This window comes from Lytechinus pictus, chromosome 11 (genome assembly GCF_037042905.1).
Source record: "Lytechinus pictus isolate F3 Inbred chromosome 11, Lp3.0, whole genome shotgun sequence".
In the NCBI taxonomy this organism is placed as follows: domain Eukaryota; kingdom Metazoa; phylum Echinodermata; class Echinoidea; order Temnopleuroida; family Toxopneustidae; genus Lytechinus; species Lytechinus pictus.
Window position 1 is genome coordinate 1,531,879 of NC_087255.1, and position 19,308 is coordinate 1,551,186.

Genomic DNA, 19,308 nt, shown 5'->3' on the forward strand with positions numbered 1-19,308 from the left:
ATCCACATTGTGCTGCACTCATCAAAGGTAAGATAAATTGGTACCTTGCAGAAATATATTCCTTGAAATGCCACAACGCTGTAAAAGGCTACAGGGCTAAAGCCTGGGCAATAATATCCAATTGAGCGCATAGCAAGACATTTGGTAGTGATATGCGCGATGTAAGCATGTTGGTAGTATTATCATCATTATTATTATTCATACACGCAGTAAGGGCAAGAAATGTAGGTGCTTTTAATTGTCAAAATAATTTTGGAACTAATTGACTGGCAAAAAGGCTGGGACTGGTCTTCTGATTCAGATGATGATTTACAACTCTCATGAGATGGCACAATACGTTGTGATCATCATCAGGGGGGCGTTTCATGAAAAGACTTGTCGGACGTTTTATCCGACAAGTCCCATTTTATCCGACAGTTACCATAGGAACAATGCCTCCCAGCCAATCAGAATCATGGAAAGATGTCAGATCTGACAACTTGTCGGACAAAAGTATTGATGAAACGCTCCCCGGAGGCGTCGATCCTGGGGAGGCCCCACCAATGAAAATATTGCGAGGGTAAGCATATCGTTTTGCCCCCCCCCCCCCAATAATTCCGTAATTGCAAACATAAAATAAAATTGTAATGTTACACAAAAATCAGCAAATTAACCAAACACAATTATAAAATTCAGTTTTTTAATATATAGTCCAGTACAAAATAATGAATTCCTAATAATCAAATTGTCCCTTTTTTAGATTGGAGTATCGACAAGTTTCATCTCGAGCTTGGGAAAAGGAATAGAGAGATAGTCATCATTTTCATATGATGACATTATTTCTTTCAAATATCCCGGTCCTAGCCCAAAATAAAACCCATAGTATATCAGCTCGCGCTTCGCGCTCGCATCATCTATTCATTGCGATCCACATCCACTTCACAATATCCCTACACAGTCATGACAGTGCTTGAAGTAGTGCATAAATTGACCCTTTTTCAGATCGGAGCATCATATTTTTCAGCTCACACTTCGCGCTCGCATTTTATATTTTCACAATAAACATGATAAAAAGAAATGTTTTTAGAATGCCCAGAATCCAGGTCGCACTATTGATGTAGGAAGATACCCAATTACCCATCCTTTTCATGGTTTCCAAAACGTTAAGAAAGTGTCCTATTTTTAGGTCTAAATTTCAGCTTTTTCGCGCTTCGTGCTTGCATCACAATAAGTTATAAACCTGTCTTGTTCAGGACTACAAAAAGTGCCTAGAATTTCTAGGCACTTTCTAGAATATATCTGTGTGTGTGTGTGTGTGAGAGAGAGAATTTGTGTTGTGCGATCGAGCGCCTTTTTAATGTTGATTTATGATTCCCCCCCCCCCCCCCATCTGAAAAATGGATCGACGCTCCTGATCATCATACCCGTTGATGGTCGGATGTGAAATGTAAAGTATATTTCCTGTCTACCGCAAGTAAACACTAGCCCCTCTTTTATATGAATTTTTTTTCCGATTGCTTTATTGAACACACATGTTTATGTGGTAATCATATCATGTCCTATAGCTCTTCTTTTTTTTTTTTTACCAAGGATGCACCTTTGTATTGTGTACTCTTATAATACAAAGTCACCTGGTGGGTGTTTCATAAAGATGTTCCTAAGTTAAGAACGACTGGTGATCCTTTCTTGTGGAAAATGGTATGAAGCAAAATGTTCATTGGCAATGGTTTAGCGCGTAAGAAAGGTTCACCATGCTCACCAGTCGTTCTTAAAGTCGCTCTTAACTTACAAACAGCTTTATGAAACGGCCCACAGAATGGTGAATCATTCTCTGCTAGTATTACAATATTCATAACAGAATATTTGCCACCCTCCCCACAAAAAAACGCAAAATGTTACGACCACAGGTATTTATGTTCTTAAAATTATTTCATCATATTAACTTTGTCACGCGTATTGTTAACATTAGAATTAGTAAACAACTTGAAATCCAATATGAATCAGTATACTTACGATAGTTTCTCATCGAGGCTGAGTGTAGCTGCAACATGAAAAACAAGCTCTGTCTCTTCCTGCAGTGTCCTGATGTCTTCTTCTTTTAAGGCAAAGTTGGGTTCACTGAGGTCGCTCTCGATTGGGACTAGTTTTGCCCGGAAGTTCGGCTGGGCTTCCCTGACTTTATCAAATACCTGAGGATTAGAAACAATTAATGCAATACTGAATTCTGGAAAAGTCACAGTCGTTTTACAGGACCATTTGCTTCAGTAAACATGGTATGAGTTAATTGAGTAAAGAGCAGGAGTACCTCGGATGTGAAGGGCAGCTTTATACGAAGGGACAGGGGGCAACCCATCTGATTTTAAGAGTCAGATATACACAAAACAGGGGGAACAGGGTGAAAAAGTACCAAAAGTGTTTATTAACAATTATGAAGTAGAGCTATACGGTATCACTAGATCTACTTCACATTGAGGGGGAAGAGCCCATATAGTCTCCTGACATGCCCCCTCCCCCCTTCCCATAGAAAATATCCCGGTAAATAGCAAAAATAATTTTTGGGAAAATTATGTCTTTGGGCACGACCAGCCCCCTCCTTCCACTTTCGGCTCACTCTCCAACTTTCAAAACCGTTTTGCGGTTCCGATGAAATGAAGTACCAAAGACCAAGAACGCAAGTAAGAGCAACGATTTTCTTTTTGCTTTAAAAACATTTATATTTAAAGAACTTACAAATTACTTGTATTGCGATTTAAATATGAAAAATTACCATGAAGCAGGGCTTTGACTTGCGAAATCGAGCTTCAGGCAGAAAGAGTTGCATGGGAACGCAATCAACAAGGATCAAACGCAAGTCCCTGATGCAAACTTCTGATTACTTGAAAATCAAGTTGCGATTGAAATTTGGAATTGCGATTAACTGAACTCTTTTTGCAATGGCCTTCAAATATACTTACTATGCCAGAAGTGATCTCTTTGATACGGGCGGCAGCTCCCTTGTCCCTCTTTGTCCTGACAAGGAGGAATATCTTCTTGATGTCTGGACAGCATCGAAGGAGTTTCTCTAACAGCACCTTACCAATGAAGCCAGTGGCACCTGTGATCATCAATGTCTTGCCGGCATAGAAGTCACTGACAGAGCAGTACGCCATGGTGGAAGAATGACTTGTTCAGGAAAAACAAATGCCAGAAAGATCAGTCTAAATCTTAATGCTATAGTATGTTCTCAGCTAATAATATATGAGTTATGACATATAATACAATTTTATTTTATAGTACGCTGCTTGAATAACCCACCAGGTAATAGCTGGGCACTCAAATTAATTACCATAAATTTCATTATTTTAAGAAAATGAAATAAAAGTATAACCTATTCCTGTATTGAGGATTGATAACGTAAATACAATGAATTGTTGGTACCTCTAATTTATGTGTTTATACATCAATGTTGGAACATGCATTAGCTCATAGACTGCAATAACCACCTGTCCCCTTAAAATGCTGTAATAGTAACACACACGCCCCAACCTCACACGACACACTGTTTATATAGTTCAGCAAGAATACCACCACAAGATGACCACATCACCTGAAGCACCAGCAGCAAATCTCCAGGATAGCGTTTGGGTAGACAGAGAGGGAGTCTTTCTTCAAGGTTTAATAGTCAGAATACGTCATTCCCATTCACTTTCTTTTTCATACGTAAATTTGCGGAAGCCGAATAATTGTCATTAAGATATTTTTTTAAAATATAAGTTTTCAATATATAGAACTGCAATTTTTTTAGTCGGTTAGGAGATCATCCAAACATGCCCAAATAAAGGACCTGTGACAATAATTGTATTATGTGAAAAGTTGTAAGGGTACGTGGAAGATGATAACGAGTAGGATAGCTGTGAATCTCGTAATTCTTTTCTTGAGAGTTGAAACATAAATATTCAAAGGCTAAATGCGTAAAGATCATGGATTTTTAGAACACTACATGAATAAAAAATTGGTTTAGAATGAGGCCGGTAACTGATAATTCCTATTAGTCTTTTTAGATAAGTGAAATTTTATTGATGTGAAGTTTCGAACTGTTCCCCGAAGAAAGGATACCGTAATTTGGATACGGCAAAATTAGAGTGGAGTATTAACATAACAAGACACGGGTTTGAAAAGATGACTTAAGTTTGCAAATGACACCAGTATTTCTGGATATTTCACTAAACAATGTGATTTATGTAAGCTTTTTCAAGTTAATTTGCTATCGACATGCTCAAAAAAATTTGTCGTGTCAACATTTACAAGAGGTGTGTTGTTCAAAAATAAAGGTCCGGGTAAATCAGCAATCGTATAACTAAATAAGATATAATTTGATTTATTGATATTAATAGACAACTTATTGGATTGTATCCACTTCAGAACTAAAATCAGTTCATGATTTAGTGTATGTAAAAGAGTTTGAGGGATTTTTGTGAGAGATGAATACATTGGAGTCATCTGCGAACAGAAGAAGTTAAAGAATATTAGAATGATTTTGAAAGTAATCAATGTACATGAGAAATAATGAAGGGCCTAGTAAAGATCCTTGTGGTACTCCGCATGTAATATGCTTTTTATGAGATTACTGATTATTAATATACACAAACTGTTGACGTTTAGATAGATAACTTCTGACCACTCCACGGCCTTTCCACGTATTCTATAAAGTGATAATTTGAAAATAGGAATGTCATGATTAATTGTTTCGAAGGCCTTGGAGAAGTCCAGAAATAAACAGTATGAGAAATAGCGTCTATAGTTGTAGCTATTTTATTTATAAACATTAACAATGCATGAGTAGTTGAATGTATCTTTCTAAAAACCAAATGGCACCTTCGATAAAATATTATACAGTGCGTCCCACAAAAAACCGAGATTTATCGATGATTTATCATAACTTAATTAGAAATACAATGAACAAATGACCTACCATTGTAAAGCTTAGAATTTCCTCTTTCATCAAAAATCATTTAGATTATTTCTTATTCACGCATGAGTGAGCAAAAACATTTTGAAGAGGGGAGACCAAAAAGTCACTTGGCGGGCTGTATCTGGGTTTCAAAAAGAAGAAAAAAAATTAAGTTCAATATCTGCTTTTTAATTTGATACCTCAATTACAGAAAATGGTCAAGAAAAAACAAATTTTTGGCTATTTGAAATGAGGCTTGAATTTCATAAAATGAAGAGGTTTCACAGGCTAGCGTTCAAACTCACTCGACACTCCGTTTTGTTGACGATCAGCAATGCATTAAGTCTTTTGTTAACCGCGCGATAGCTTCTGTGGGAAACCGAGGAAAACACGTTTATTTAATGAAATTATGGAAATACAAGCATTCTTTCAAGGGAACATAACTTTTTTACTTCTTGACCATTTTTTGTGATTAAGGTATCAAATAAAAGAGCAGATATTGAACTTTTTAAGCATATGATTTTCTTTTTTAATTCAGAACCCCCCCCCCCCCCCCCCCCCGCCAAATGAGTTGTTGGTAGCCATTCTTCAAATTGTTTTGCTCACTCGTGCGTGAATGAGGAATAATCTAATTAATATCGGATGAAAGAGGAGATTCCAAGCTTTACATTGGTAGGTCATTTGTCTATTGTGTTTATGATTAAGTTATGAGACGTCATCACTAAATCTCGGTTTCGTTTTTGGTGGGACGCACTCTATATACTTAGAAATTTTTCAGTGCGGGAGTGTATTATTTTTTCAATTATTTTGGAAAAAGAGCTCAAGAGCGAAATGGGACGATAATTTCCAATATCATGTTTATTACCTTTCTTATGTATCGATATGACCTTTGTTTTCTTTTCATTTTTTTCTGGTACTACCCCAATTGTTAAAGATAACTATAAATAACTCAGTTAGTGGCTGCACTATTTCATTCATTGTCTTCTTCAAAAGAAAATTCGTAATATTATCATAGCCAGAGCTCTTCTTAGTTTTCAAAATCTTTAACAATGATAATAATTTCAAGAAAAGTAATGGAGAAAAAATATATATTGACCGTTTGGTTCTTTTTAAAAACAATCAAAAATCAACATCGGAATTTGAAATGTCGCGGGCAAGATTTGAACCAATGTTTATAAAATAATCATTAAATGTTTCAGCAATCAGCATTGGATTTCTTTTTTCGGAGCTTTTGATCATAGTTGTAGGAATAGGTGATAATTTTAGATTTTTATTTAGAACATTGTTTATCACCTTCCACATACTTGAGACATCATATTTGTTTTCTTCAAATTGTCTAGAAAAATGATTATTTTTAGTATTTCGAAGTAGTGTAGTTAGGGTATTACAATATGAAGAGCATCGATGTTTATTTAGATCTTATTTAATTTTTTTGTGCTTATAAACGATACGATTTTTCCTGTTAATACAACAAAAAAGAGACATAGTGATCCAGGGAGATCTCGGTTTTTTTTTTAAGACTTCAAGGGAATGCTGGTATTATACAAATTAAGAAACCTGTTAACAAACAAAATTATATCCTTCAGTAGGGTCGGAATTTGAGTACACGAGAAACCACTAATTTTGGGGTATCTGGAATAGGGGAAATACCCCTCAAAAAAGTTTGGAAATCTGTGTTTGGCCATTAATTTCTCCGAACTCCCAATTTTACACAATGCATTATTTACATCATTCAAAAAATCATTTAATTTTCTTTAAAATGATACCATCATTGTTATGATCATGCCATTACGAAAAGAGCAGGATTCAAAAGTGTTGGATGAGGTCTGAATTGAAAAGCTGCAAAACGAGCAGAAATAGTCATGAAGGGTCATTACAGAACATGATTCTTTTGTCTGTGTCAATAGAGATTCAAATCAAGCCCCTGCTACTGTAGTGATGGTTCTGTGATGGTTTGAGTCGTGGTTTGAAATACCCATGCATGTTTGTTTGTTTGTTATGTGTTTGCTTGTGCTGTGGTGTGTTTGATTCCATGTTAATGCTGATGTTAAGATGCATGAGAATAATTAAATGAAACCGCTGAGAAACTCACTCATCACCACTGGAAAAAACCAGTGTCTTTCAATATTGTGCCATTTTGCAACTTTTGAAGTTTGACCTTGCCCCACATTGCAAAGCACTGCACCTCCATGTGAACGATTTTCACATCATGTAGGGTATCATTTTAAAGAGATTTAGATGCTTTATTCATTTATATTAATTACACATTGATATTTACTAAAACCGAAGAGGGATTATCGATGAAAGTCAGATTTCCAAACTTTTTTTGAGGAGTTTAGACATTTGTTTGGCTTTCTACAAGGGTGATGCTCTGAAACGGAAATTTTAGGCCGAAAATGGGGTATCGACCACGGCACATGCGTATCTTACATTCTATATTATTCCCCCCGGGAAGGGGGCTGGTGACGTAGGCGCATGCACAACCAATCATTGATTTAAATACGATCCACTCCATGCACACAGCTTTAATATAAGCATGGGTCTATTACATGATAAGAAACATATCCTATTAATATCATTAGATAACATGTGGATGAAATGATCGATTAAATATAATCATAATTTATAATACAAAAGAAGTACACGAAAGCAATACATACTAGGCGTTGCGGCGTGTGCCTATAATCCAAGCTTGGTGATGGATGCTACAAATTGGTTCACGCCTTGGTCACGTCTTTCAGATAGTGATGTTTAAGACGTAAATCATAAATGTGACTGACATACGTCTGACTAAACTCAATTTCTTACGCACAAAGGTAAAAGGCAAGATCTACAGATCTATTAATGTATGCTGGAAAGACCACCGGACATGTCACAGTGATGAACTATCGCAGTTATATATGGAGATACTGAATAGATATTAAAATATGACAGGTTTTTGCATACCACCCATCGATGTAAAGTATAACGTGCAATAACAGACCCTAGTTGTTGATAAACATTTTAGCAGTCAGTAAAGAAAAAGAATAAAAGAGATGAACAAATATCCTCGAAGGTATGTGCACCCAACAATGCCAATGGCAAAGCTAACAAAGCTATACTTTGACTAATCTTGCCTTTTCTCTAATCCTGTACAAATTTCAAGGAGTCTATGAAGGGTATTTTTTACAGACTACACAAAATTAAAGTTGCAATTAGATACTCAATACCACGGCAAACCGAGAAAAAAACAAATAATTGCGGGGTCAGGGAAATCCTTTCGGAGCGTGACCAACAGAATGGGAAAATAATATGAATACAATATCCACATCCAGCAATACCTCTTCACGGTTTATTGCCATTTCGTCTATTGCCATTTTGTCCATGGTCTAATGTCACTTCGTCTACCATCAGTTGGTCCACAATCCACATCGCCCAATTACAATTGTTCAATAGCCAGTTGGTCTAATTGCTTTTTTTTACGTCTCTTACCATTTAGTCCAATAACCTACTGGTCTAAAGGAAAATGGTCTAATGACCACTTGGTATACTTTCATTTCGTTTATGTTCCATTAGATCTAACTGCAGTTGGTCCACTGTCACTTAGTTTAAACCCATTTCGTCTAACGATCATTTGGTCTAATTGCTATTTGGTCTTATCACTTATAGGTCCAGTTGCCATCTCGGCCAATCATCATTTCGTCCAATATTCATTCGCCTTAAATCATTAATAGTCTACTACTAGCAGCCCTACGTGTTCGGTGCATTTGTATTGCTTACTCGATTCCTGTTGTGATAAATTTACACCTGTAGTTGGTTAATCTTTTATATAATTGTACACAATTTTAAGCTCCATTATGATATTAATGCTCTTACGCAAGATAATGTATCTCATCGAACAGGCAATGCCAGCGCGAAGCACGATCTAGAAAAAATAATATGATATGGACGAATTTAAATTTTCAAGGTCTTCCCCTCACGTTTTATTCACTTGTCTTCCTCCTCTTGTTTTACCTTTCCCCTTTTCTCCCCCCCCCCCCTCCTTTATCACTTTTCATTTGTTGTGCCGCCAAAAGCTGTTATTGTTATTATTATAATACCATCTTTATTTATTACTATTAATGTTATTATTTATTACTATTATTAGTTATTATTATCATTGTTATATGATGATTATCATTTTTAGGTGTGCACTTGTTAAAAAATAAAAGATAAAGGTAGAAGGGTAAATTCCAAATCAAAGGACCCTATTTCAGTTTTAGCATTTTTAACCAGACAAATTAGACGAAATGGTTATTAGACGATTTGATTGTTAGGCGAAGTGATTATTGGAACTTATGGGTGGTGGACGAAATGATAATTATACGAAATGGCAAATGGACAAGTTGATATAAAGACGATTTGGATATTGGAACTACTGATATTAGCCGACATGGCTATTAGACTAAATGAACATTGTACGAGCCGATTAATGGACGAGTTGACATTAGCCTAAATGGAATTAGACTGAATGGGTAGTAGATGAAATGGTTGTAGACCAAATGGTTATAGACGAACTGATGATTAGACGAAATGGCTATCGGACGAAATGGGTGGTAGACGGAATGTTGAATGACTAAATGGCATTAGACAAAGTGAAGGTAGACCATGTGATGAGTGGACGGAATGGCAGTAAAAGAATTGGCAAATAACCCTTTTCATAACCCCCTCTATACCATGTATACCCTTATTCAATCTGCAGTCAGAGCAGTAGGTTTTCGTAATTCACATATTGGGTTCTAGGACAATTACCCCGGACTCTTACCCCCGAGGACAATTGCCCCCTGGGTACAACTACCCCCGAGGGCAATTACCCCCGGACAGTTACCCCCCCCCCCGGAGAATTACCCCCGAGGACAATTACCACCGGAAAATTAACCCCCCCCCCCCCCCCCCCCCTCCTCTCCGGCATCGATGTTAGAATCAAGAGGGACCCATTGCAAGTGTTGGCCGGTGGCACAGGTTTTTGGAATTATTTTCTACTTTTTCTTATCTTAATAACATTCTTTTTTACATTGCTTCCCCCCCCCCCTTTTTTTCTTCCTTTTGTTTTACCGGCGCCTTCTGCGTCATGAACATTTTTTTTTATTTTTTATTTTTGTTTGGGGGGGGGGCTTGCGCCCCACACCGTTTGGCTACGCATTATATGCATATAATACGTAAACTGGCCCTCATACTACCTTTTATGTTCAAGTTTTCATAGAACAATTGAACATTCATGAAAGGACACGATTACACATAATATTCACATGTGCTGAATATCTCTGATTCGCACTGTGTTAAGGATTCGACCTTCTTCCCCTATGCTATCCCCTATTGTTATGCACAATTAATTCCTGGGACTGAATAAACCATTGTTAGGCTCCAGTGCACTCTCCCTGGCTTAACAGATGGAACATTTTTGCATTGGGTGTGTTGCCTTACCAAGCACTTAGGCTTCACTATCTGCTCAGAAGTCAAACAGGGAGGACCTATGGGTCAATTCTTGGTTCAGAAATGTTATTGAAAAATTGAAGTTTTAGACTGAATTTAGGGCAGATAGCGCTGCATTTTTCGTTTCAAGCATCAAGAACATTACTTCTGAGAATTGAGGCCTTCCTGATGATTTCCTGCCTTTAGTCACAGACGTCAAACTGTAAGTGAAAATGATTTTGATTACTGTTCATTTTGTATTTTGAATGTGTCTTTGAGAAAGTCAAGGTCATTAAAAGGACCATTGAATTTTATATTAAAGAGAAGAGTGCTAGTTTATAAATTTAATTAATGTCATGTTAATTAATAATTTATATGAAGAAGTTGAGTTATTCCAGAACACAGATTCATTAACTTTTGAATCTCAGACATCGGAAAGAATTGTGTAAAAGAAATGCTTTTAGGAAGGAGTCATCTTCTTGTTATATATGTGAAACATTTTGAGGACTGATCATGCTTATTAATCAGTTGTGAAATTGCAAATGAGTATTTTTGAAGATTGGAAGATGTTCCTTTGAATACATGAATTAATCTAGGGAATAACATATATGAATATTGTGAAGATTTAAAGATATTATTCCTTAGATTATTTATAGTTTACCAGAATTAATCTAGGACTAGGGAAGTATATATATGAATATTGTGAACATTTAAAGATATCACTATTCCTTAAACTATTTATAGTTTGGGTAATGTTTGTTTTTAGATGGGTTCCGATTCCAATTCCACTGGTCGTTCCACTGGTTGTTCCAATTCTGGTTCTGAGTTTGGTTCCAACCGCCGTTCCAGTAGCCGTTCCGGTCCCACTCCCGGCTCCGGCTCCACCATGATTATGACTGTCAAATCCCGCTATGGACAAGACTTGTAAAGAGAGTCAGAGGGAAGACAGATCCATCGTCGAATGATGTAACTGTTTAACGATTCGTCAGTATCGATTAATATTGAACTGGAGTGATTATATCACCGTATAAAGTGGGTTACCTTGTATGTTCTTCCAAAGACTTTTATTTCATATGTTATTTGTACTCTGAAACAACGCCATTGAATCATTGTTCTACAAGAATCTGAATACAGTTTTAATAAATTCTTTGAACTGTATTTTTTATTGTTCATGTAATTATTTCATTTGATGTCCTCTTGAGTTACTTGAGTGTGACAATTGGTTGCGAAAATTCATTGTATGTCCTCTTGGGTTGACTTGGGTGTGACACACTGATTTGATTTTTATTTATTTGGGGTTAATTTCAGGAAAAAATCAGGCAAATATATAAAACGTTAAAAAGACACCTTCAAAGGTAGAAATTGTATTTTATTATTTGAAAATATGTTTATTCAAAAAAGTTCTGCCAGGAAATGAAATAATTGGATTGACAACTGATTAAATGCATTAGTTATTTATTGCCATAACTTATTTCACCATAATGGAGACACACCATTTACACTTGTGTGAAAAAATGAAACAATTATGATTTCATGTAATAACATAAGAAAAAGGAAATTGTGGATATGACATCATCAGCCCACCTAATGAATATTCATGACGATGTGCATATAACATATTTTCACAAAATATTGCTAAACTTTAAAATTCAATAACCTCGTTATTTGTTATCTGATTTTGATGAAATTTTCAGCATTTTGCTTTGTGAACTTTACTCTAAGAAGGTAATCAAGTACCCAAATTACTAAATTGTAAACGAAATGACATCATCAAATACAGTGTTTTTCCATACACATTTGCAATTATGATAGTGTTAAACATTTAGTTCACTTTAACGTATCGAACACTTGGTTAAAACAATACAGGTCTTGTCCATATTAAGAACAGTTTATCTTAATTCCTCTGAAGAACTACTGTCATGAATGGTTTAACAAAGAAACTATATATACATAAAATACAAACCCCAAACATACAACAACAGCAACAAGCTAAACAGATTAAAATGCGTCATCTGCATTTGTGACGCTTGAACTATGACCAACATATTATGCTTCATAATCTAATCAGATAATAAAATTAAACGTACGACCGTCGTATGACTTTGTGCTCTCCCTTTGTCTGGGGGTAATTGTCCTCCGGGGGTAATTGTTCACGGGGGTAATTTTCTCCGGGGATAATTGTCCTCAGGGATAATTTTCAGGGGGCCATTGTCCGGTGTAAATGTCCTGGGGTCATTTTCCGGGGGTAATTATCCTCGGGGGTCTGAAATTTGCAGGGAAAATCTCTGATAAAACCAAAACCTTACAACAAGGTGGGTTTCGTGCATGTACATTAAAACCCAAAACTTTGAAAAAGTGGGTTTTGTATCTTTCGCCTTCGATGGACCATAACTCTGTGACCTGTTACAATTGTGACGCGAAGACGGTGTCAAATTAAAGTGGATGAGTTACGCAATTACTTATTTTAGAAACGCTATTTTTCCAAAATATTTTTGTATCAGATTTTGATGAAATTTCTGCGTTTTGCTCAAAGAATTTGCTCTGCTTATTTAGATATCGTTATTTTTATCCAGGAGAACCCATTGACTGAAATGTCTTTTCCTCTTGTTTCGTTAGCACTTGTACACCTGACGCGAGAGGGCTGTGGGAATGACGATAACTAGGCTGTTTTGGAGGCTTGTTATAATATAACTGCCAGTTTTGTAGAGTGTATTAAATCTATCAATAGCCGTAATGTTATTTGTTTTCCTATGGCGTCTTTCAGATAACAAAGCTACCAAGAAATATAGAGTCTTGAGTAATAGAGATCCATGAAAGCTACGAAAATTTATACAAAGACAAAATGCTACTGAATCACATTCTACTTCAAATTTGGATGACATCGCCTCTCGATAAGTCTCTCGAAAATGTGTCGTACGTAACGGCTAAAGCTATTCCCAAATGCCTTCTCGCGTAGGGTGCACAAGTACAGACGAAAAATCACACCCGGGGCTTATAGTTAAAGGGATGGGTCAGGCTGGAGATGTTTATATCTCAATAAATAGAGTAAAATTTACTAAGCAAAATGCTGAAAATTTGATCAAAATTGGATAACAAATAACGAAGTTATTGAATTTTAAAGATTTGCATTATTCCGGTTAAACAGTTCTGGGTATGCCCTTATGAATATTCATTAGGTGGGCTGATGATGTCATATCCCCACTTGTTCCTTTGTATTTTATTATATGAAATAAGGTTTATTCAATTTTTTCTACCAAAAACTGATGAAGTGCATTAGTTATAATATTGCCGCATCTTATTTCATCATAATGTAGACACATCATTTACACATGTTTGAAAAAAATGAAACATTGATGATTTCGTGTAATAATATAAGAAAAGGGAAAGTATAGATGTGACATCATCAGCCCACCTAATGAATATTTATTACGATTTGCATATAACTGTTTTCACAAAAGATTGACAAAATTTAAAATTCAATAATTTCATTATTTGTTATCTGACGTTGATGACATTTTCAGCATTTTGCTCTGGAATTTTACTCTATTTATTCAGAAATGAATATTTCCAGCTCGAACCACCCCTTTAGCATCATATCGTTAAAAAAATAAAAACACTGTTTCAAATTGTATACAATATGGTTTACTAAATGAACCTTACAGTAGTTGTGTCAACTTAGCATTGGGTCGGATTGTACCCGTCAATGTGATGACTTTTATTATTTTAAAGTCTTATTGCGTCAACTTACTTTTTTGATCGGATTGTGCGAATCAATCTGATGGTGACTTTGTTTTCTTATTTTCAAGTCTGATTGCGTCAACTTAGTATTGGGTCGCGGACTGTAGCAGCTAATCTAATGGTGACTTTGTTACATTATTTCCATGCAGTGGCGCACCTAGGATTTTCCACAGGGGGAGGCAAAATCGGCCGCCCAAAAATTTGACAAGCAAAAAAAAAAAAAAAAAGGTCTTCAATTAAAAAATAAAGGTTTTCGTACCAGAAAAAAAAAAAAAAAAAAAAGGTCTTTAAGCTCTTAAGGGGGGAGCAAAAAAGTCTTCAAGCTCATCAGGGTGGGGCAATAAAGGTCTTCAAGCTCGTCAGGGGGGCAATGAAGGTCTTTTCAGCTCGTCAGGTGGGGCAGGTATATGTCTTTTGTTTGGGTTGTGGCTCGTCAGGGGGGGCAGAGTGCCCTCCCCCTGCCCCCCCCCCCCCCCGTAGTTACGCTAGTGTTTCCATGTCTGATAGCGTCAACTTACTTTTTGGAACGGACTGTACCAGTGAACCTTGTAATTTGTTTTATCATCTTCAATTCTGATTGCGTCAACTTACTTTTTTTATTTGATCTTTACGAGTCAATCTGATGATGCGTCAACTTAATTTTTGATCGGCTGGTTTGAGTTAGTCAGGTGACTTTGTTTGTTTGTTTTTTAATGTTTGATTGCGTCAACTTACTTTTTGGTTTGGATTGTTCGAGATAATCTGATGATTTTTTTTTTCAAGTTTGATTGCGTCAGCCTTACTTTTTAGATCGGTCTTTAAAAGCCAATATCAATTTTTGATATTACTGCGTTAACTCACTTTTTGGATCAAATCGTACAAAAACAATTCACGGTGTAATGTTTATGTACAATTTTTGACACAGCTGTTATTAATTACAAATAGGGTAACGATGTCGAGATTTCTTGCGCTTTTGCGTGAATTTCAGTTTGCTTTGGGGCTGATACAATTTGTTATTTATTCATCATGTTGCCCTTTGTGCATATTGCTAGTTTCTTATTATTTCCATTTCGCTGTCTTCCAAGTTTGTTATCGGCTGGTCTTGATTGTGTCCTTCCAAATTGCTTGCCGATTCTTTAAAATCCCCTGTGTTAGTTCAAACAAGAAAGAGAGACATGAAGGCAGTGACAAGAAGAAGGACATAAGGAAGGTTGAGAGCAACGGCGCTTCCTGCAAGAAAGAAAAATACAACAATTATGATTATATCGAAATCAGGAGGAAGAAGAAAGAGAAAGAGAAGATTGAAAATAAGGAAATTAAAGAAGCCGAAGTAGAAAAAAGTAATGATGATTTATGATGATGATTATGATGATGATGATGATGATGATGATGATGATGATGATGATGATATTGGAGTGGAAACTTGAAAGAGGAAAGCATGAAAACTGAAAATGAGAGCAAAGAGTGATACATGTAGATGATAAGGCGTGTAACGTGCGCCTGTAATACAAACAACAAAGGTTCAAGATTTGACCTCTAGTTGGTCACGTATTAGTAGAAGTAGTAGTAGTAGTAGTAGTAGTAGTAGTAGTAGTAGTAGTAGTAGTAGTAGTAATAGTCGTAGTAGTAGTAGTAGTAGTAATAGTCGTAGTAGTAGGAGTAGGAGTAGGAGTAGGAGTAGTAGTAGGATTAGTAGTATAAGAAGTAGTAGTAAGAAGAAGTAGTAGTAGTAGTAGTAGTAGTAGTAGTAGTAGTAGTAGTAGTAGTAGTAGTAGTAGTGTAGTATAGTAGTAGTAGTAGTAGTAGTAGTAGTAGTAGTATTAGTAGTAGTAGTAGTAGTAGTAGTAGTAGTAGTAGTGGTATAAGCATGATGAATTAAGCATGACTGGTTTTCTTGGTCGAAATGAGTTAAGAAATACCTGTTTGAAATGTCTTCATCAGGTTATTTTCACTCCTCTGGAACGGAAAAGAGCCCTCTACGTTGAGAAAAGTTCCAACCACTAAAGTGTAGTCGGTGGAGAAGGACAAACCCGATCTGGTCCAGCTGTATGCCTTATTTTCCTCCATCTGGGTGGTTGAAATATTTGACGTCTGGTTGGTTATTGAATCGGATAGGATGATCTCGTACCCATCATGGTGGCTTCTTGGGGGAATCAGAGTCACTTCGATTGAACTATCGGTAATACCGTTTATTACGATATCCAACGGAGCTTCAGGACCTAGGATAGTACAGGACGAAAGGAAAAACGTCATGAACCACAAAGTTTCTATTTGATTCTTCCCGGTGTGGTGCTGAGAGGGCGGTGGCGGTGACCGTCCCTTCCCTTATTTTAACTAGTCAAAAAGAAATGGGAAGTAGTAGAATATATTTTCTTTTTTAAATAGAGATCTGGGCCCCGTCTAACAAGGATCCGATCAATCGCAACTATGGAAAGCCAGCAAAGTCAACATTTGAAATGCATATTTGCTCAAAATATTTTCTACATATAAATGTATATCCATATATTCATTGATTACTTTACAATTTCGTGTGTTCTCCTTTGTTTACCAAATACATTTTTGCAAATTTCCTGTAGAAAAAATTATGACAGTGATGGATTTCCATAGAGTTACGATTGATTTGATCAATCGTAACTCTTTGTAAGACAGGTCCCTGGATCGAGTGATTATTACCCCGGTTATTCACTTGAGAAAAAAAATATGGCATAACTTCCTATATTATTTTTAATAATATTTAACAATAATCCGCTTTTATATAGCGCTTAATACATCGGAACGACGCGTCTGAGCGCTTTACAGATATATTTTTATCCCGGTCATCGAATTAAATCAGTCATTCCCGCACACAATGTGTGCCCATAATCCTCTCCCTGGGGAGTATTCCAGTCAGCCAGCCAGTCAATCACTTTCACATCCTACCGGGTACCCATTTAGCACCTTGGTCGAGAGAGGCAAAGTGTGGATTAACGCCTTGTCAAAGGACGCCAGACCGAGGTGGAATTCGAACACACGACCCTCTGTTTACAAGGCGAGAGTAAGAACCACTACACCACGGCTCCTCCACAGTTTAAAGGTATTGTTTAACTTTGTGAGCAGCCGATTTAAAAATTCTCAAACCAAGATGAAACATGTGTACAAGTGCATGTATTAGAACTAATAAACCCTGAAAACAACCATTATTGAGAATGAAAAGCTAAAACTACAGGGCAAACCCCGATTTTTGTAAATAGGCGTCTTGTAGACGCCTAAATAGTACACATAAGTATATGGGATGAAATTAAGATGGTGTTTCCGGTCACTTTATATTTCAATTTTTGAAGCACTAAATAATTATTTTCGAACGCAATTTTTTTCTGGGCTTCATTTTTGTAACATATCACAGACACAGGTGACAAGTGTGACCTTCTAGCTCAGATTTGTTTAAAGTCAAACCAATGTTAACCGATTACTTTAAGCAGTTGATTGGGTGATGCGTCTAAAATTGTATGGGCTCAGTAGCACAAATTTTCCTAAGAGTTTAGAAATTTATTTGATACTAGATACATTATCTTGCCAGGTCGACTGGTAAAATATTGTATGTCGACCTGGCGCGATATACGTTAACTTATCGACATTTCTCTTTAAAAGTCGTCATGCGATGACACACGTAGTGGATAACGATGACGTAAACTCGCCATGATGTCGAATAACTTTTGACATGTTTGATATTTAAGTCGACTTTGCACGATAATGCATCTCGTCATATCGATAATGCAAATTGCACTAACACTGTAAAAACTGTGGTGTTAAAACCGACACCAGTTGGTGTTAATAGAGGACCACACCCCGAGGTGTTAAAATAACACCCTAGAGATTGAACATAACACCAAAGAGTGTAAATGTAACAACCATAGGTGTTGTAATAACACCTATAGGTGTAAAACTAACACCACCAATTTAACACCGATGTAAAATAACTGGTGTGGTCGTCTATGTACACTGGTTAACACCACAGTTTTTGCTGTGTAATGGAAATGGAAGACGATATTTGACCTACCAGTTCGACCGTAAACTGTGGGATTGTCATCCTCATCACTCCTCTGTAATCGGAAAGAATCAATGGGGTTCAATACAGATCCAACTTCAAATAGATAAATCGTAGCGGGTGACAGATCAGGTAACGTCTCCATATTATCGCTGACGTCACCACGCTGTGCCGTTGTAATCAGTAATCTCTCATTGGTTGAATTGTTGATGACGTAGAACTCGTATGCGTCATGTGAACCAGAAGGAGGGGTCCAGGAGAGAGTTGCCATGGTTGTACGAATTTCTTCAAAAGAAATGTTAAATGGACTCTCGGGTGCTAGAAATAAAGAAATGGTAACAAAAATTATTAATTGCCGTTTGCGCCGATCGATCATGATTGCTTCACAGTCTTTTGTACTTGCTTGGACGAACATCCCCCTACCAACACCACCATCATTGCTGCCACTTAAGCCGCCATCAGCAAGTTTATTTCTAAAGCAACAGATGCCAAAGATAATTCTTTTCTTTTTTAATCCGAATATGTACATGACCACAAATGGAAACGAAATCGAAATATTTAGGCCTTCAACTGAATCAATAAAAATGAAAAAAGTAATAGCAACAATAATAATAATATTACACATAATGATAATGATAATAACAAGAATAATAATAATAATTATAACAATATTAATTGCTGATATGATAATAATAATGATTATTATTATTAATATTATAATTATTAGTAGTAGTATTTTATTATATTATCATTATTATTGTTATTATTATTATCGTTATTACTATTATTATTAATTATTATTATTATTATCATTATAACAATGTCGATGATACTCATTTCTTATATGACACATATCACATACATGTACATAACATACTTTATGCGCTTCCAAAGAACTTTGATGTGTGTGTGTGTTGGTGGGTGAGTGTGTGTATTTGAGTTTTGTCAGACGTGTATCAATCAGATATGATTATTTACGTCTGGACCAACCATTAACGTCACCATCCGAAGGACGTGACCAGGGTTCGAACCTCGAACCCCTGCATCAATTTGTAACTTCCCCACAACTTGAATTACAGGCGCACGCCACAACGCCAAGTTTTCGGATATTAGACTGACTTCTATTTAAATAATATCCCATAGTTCATTTCTAATTCATCTAAATAACAAAACTTTTTTTATTTTATGATATTTATTTTTATGATTGGGGGTATTAGAGTCACTACGA

General features: G+C 36.2%; 2 protein-coding genes across 5 annotated transcripts in view; both read right to left on the reverse strand.

Annotated features, from left to right (window-relative positions):
- The window catches only part of LOC129271275 (fatty acyl-CoA reductase 1-like), a 32,115-nt gene extending 24,295 nt beyond the window's left edge, over positions 1-7,820 (reverse strand). The window contains exons 1-3 of one of the 2 annotated variants that reach the window (XM_064106683.1): positions 7,570-7,820; positions 2,934-3,141; positions 1,993-2,168 (exon numbers count right to left, since the gene is read on the reverse strand). In XM_064106683.1, the coding sequence (XP_063962753.1) occupies positions 1,993-2,168; positions 2,934-3,128 (371 nt within the window). In that variant the 5' untranslated portion in view covers positions 3,129-3,141; positions 7,570-7,820. Of the gene's footprint in view, positions 1-1,992; positions 2,169-2,933; positions 3,171-7,569 lie in introns of those variants that run through there. The other variant, XM_064106684.1, reaches the window with a different exon arrangement.
- Positions 7,821-11,777: 3,957 nt separating this feature from the next.
- LOC129271274 (fibronectin-like) overlaps positions 11,778-19,308 on the reverse strand; it is a 29,583-nt gene continuing 22,052 nt past the window's right edge. For 2 of the 3 annotated variants that reach the window (XM_064106648.1, XM_064106650.1), the window contains exons 4-6: positions 18,093-18,398; positions 15,976-16,275; positions 11,778-15,286 (exon numbers count right to left, since the gene is read on the reverse strand). In XM_064106648.1, the coding sequence (XP_063962718.1) occupies positions 15,213-15,286; positions 15,976-16,275; positions 18,093-18,398 (680 nt within the window). In that variant the 3' untranslated portion in view covers positions 11,778-15,212. The remainder of the gene's footprint in view (positions 15,287-15,975; positions 16,276-18,092; positions 18,399-19,308) is intronic. The other variant, XR_010295102.1, reaches the window with a different exon arrangement.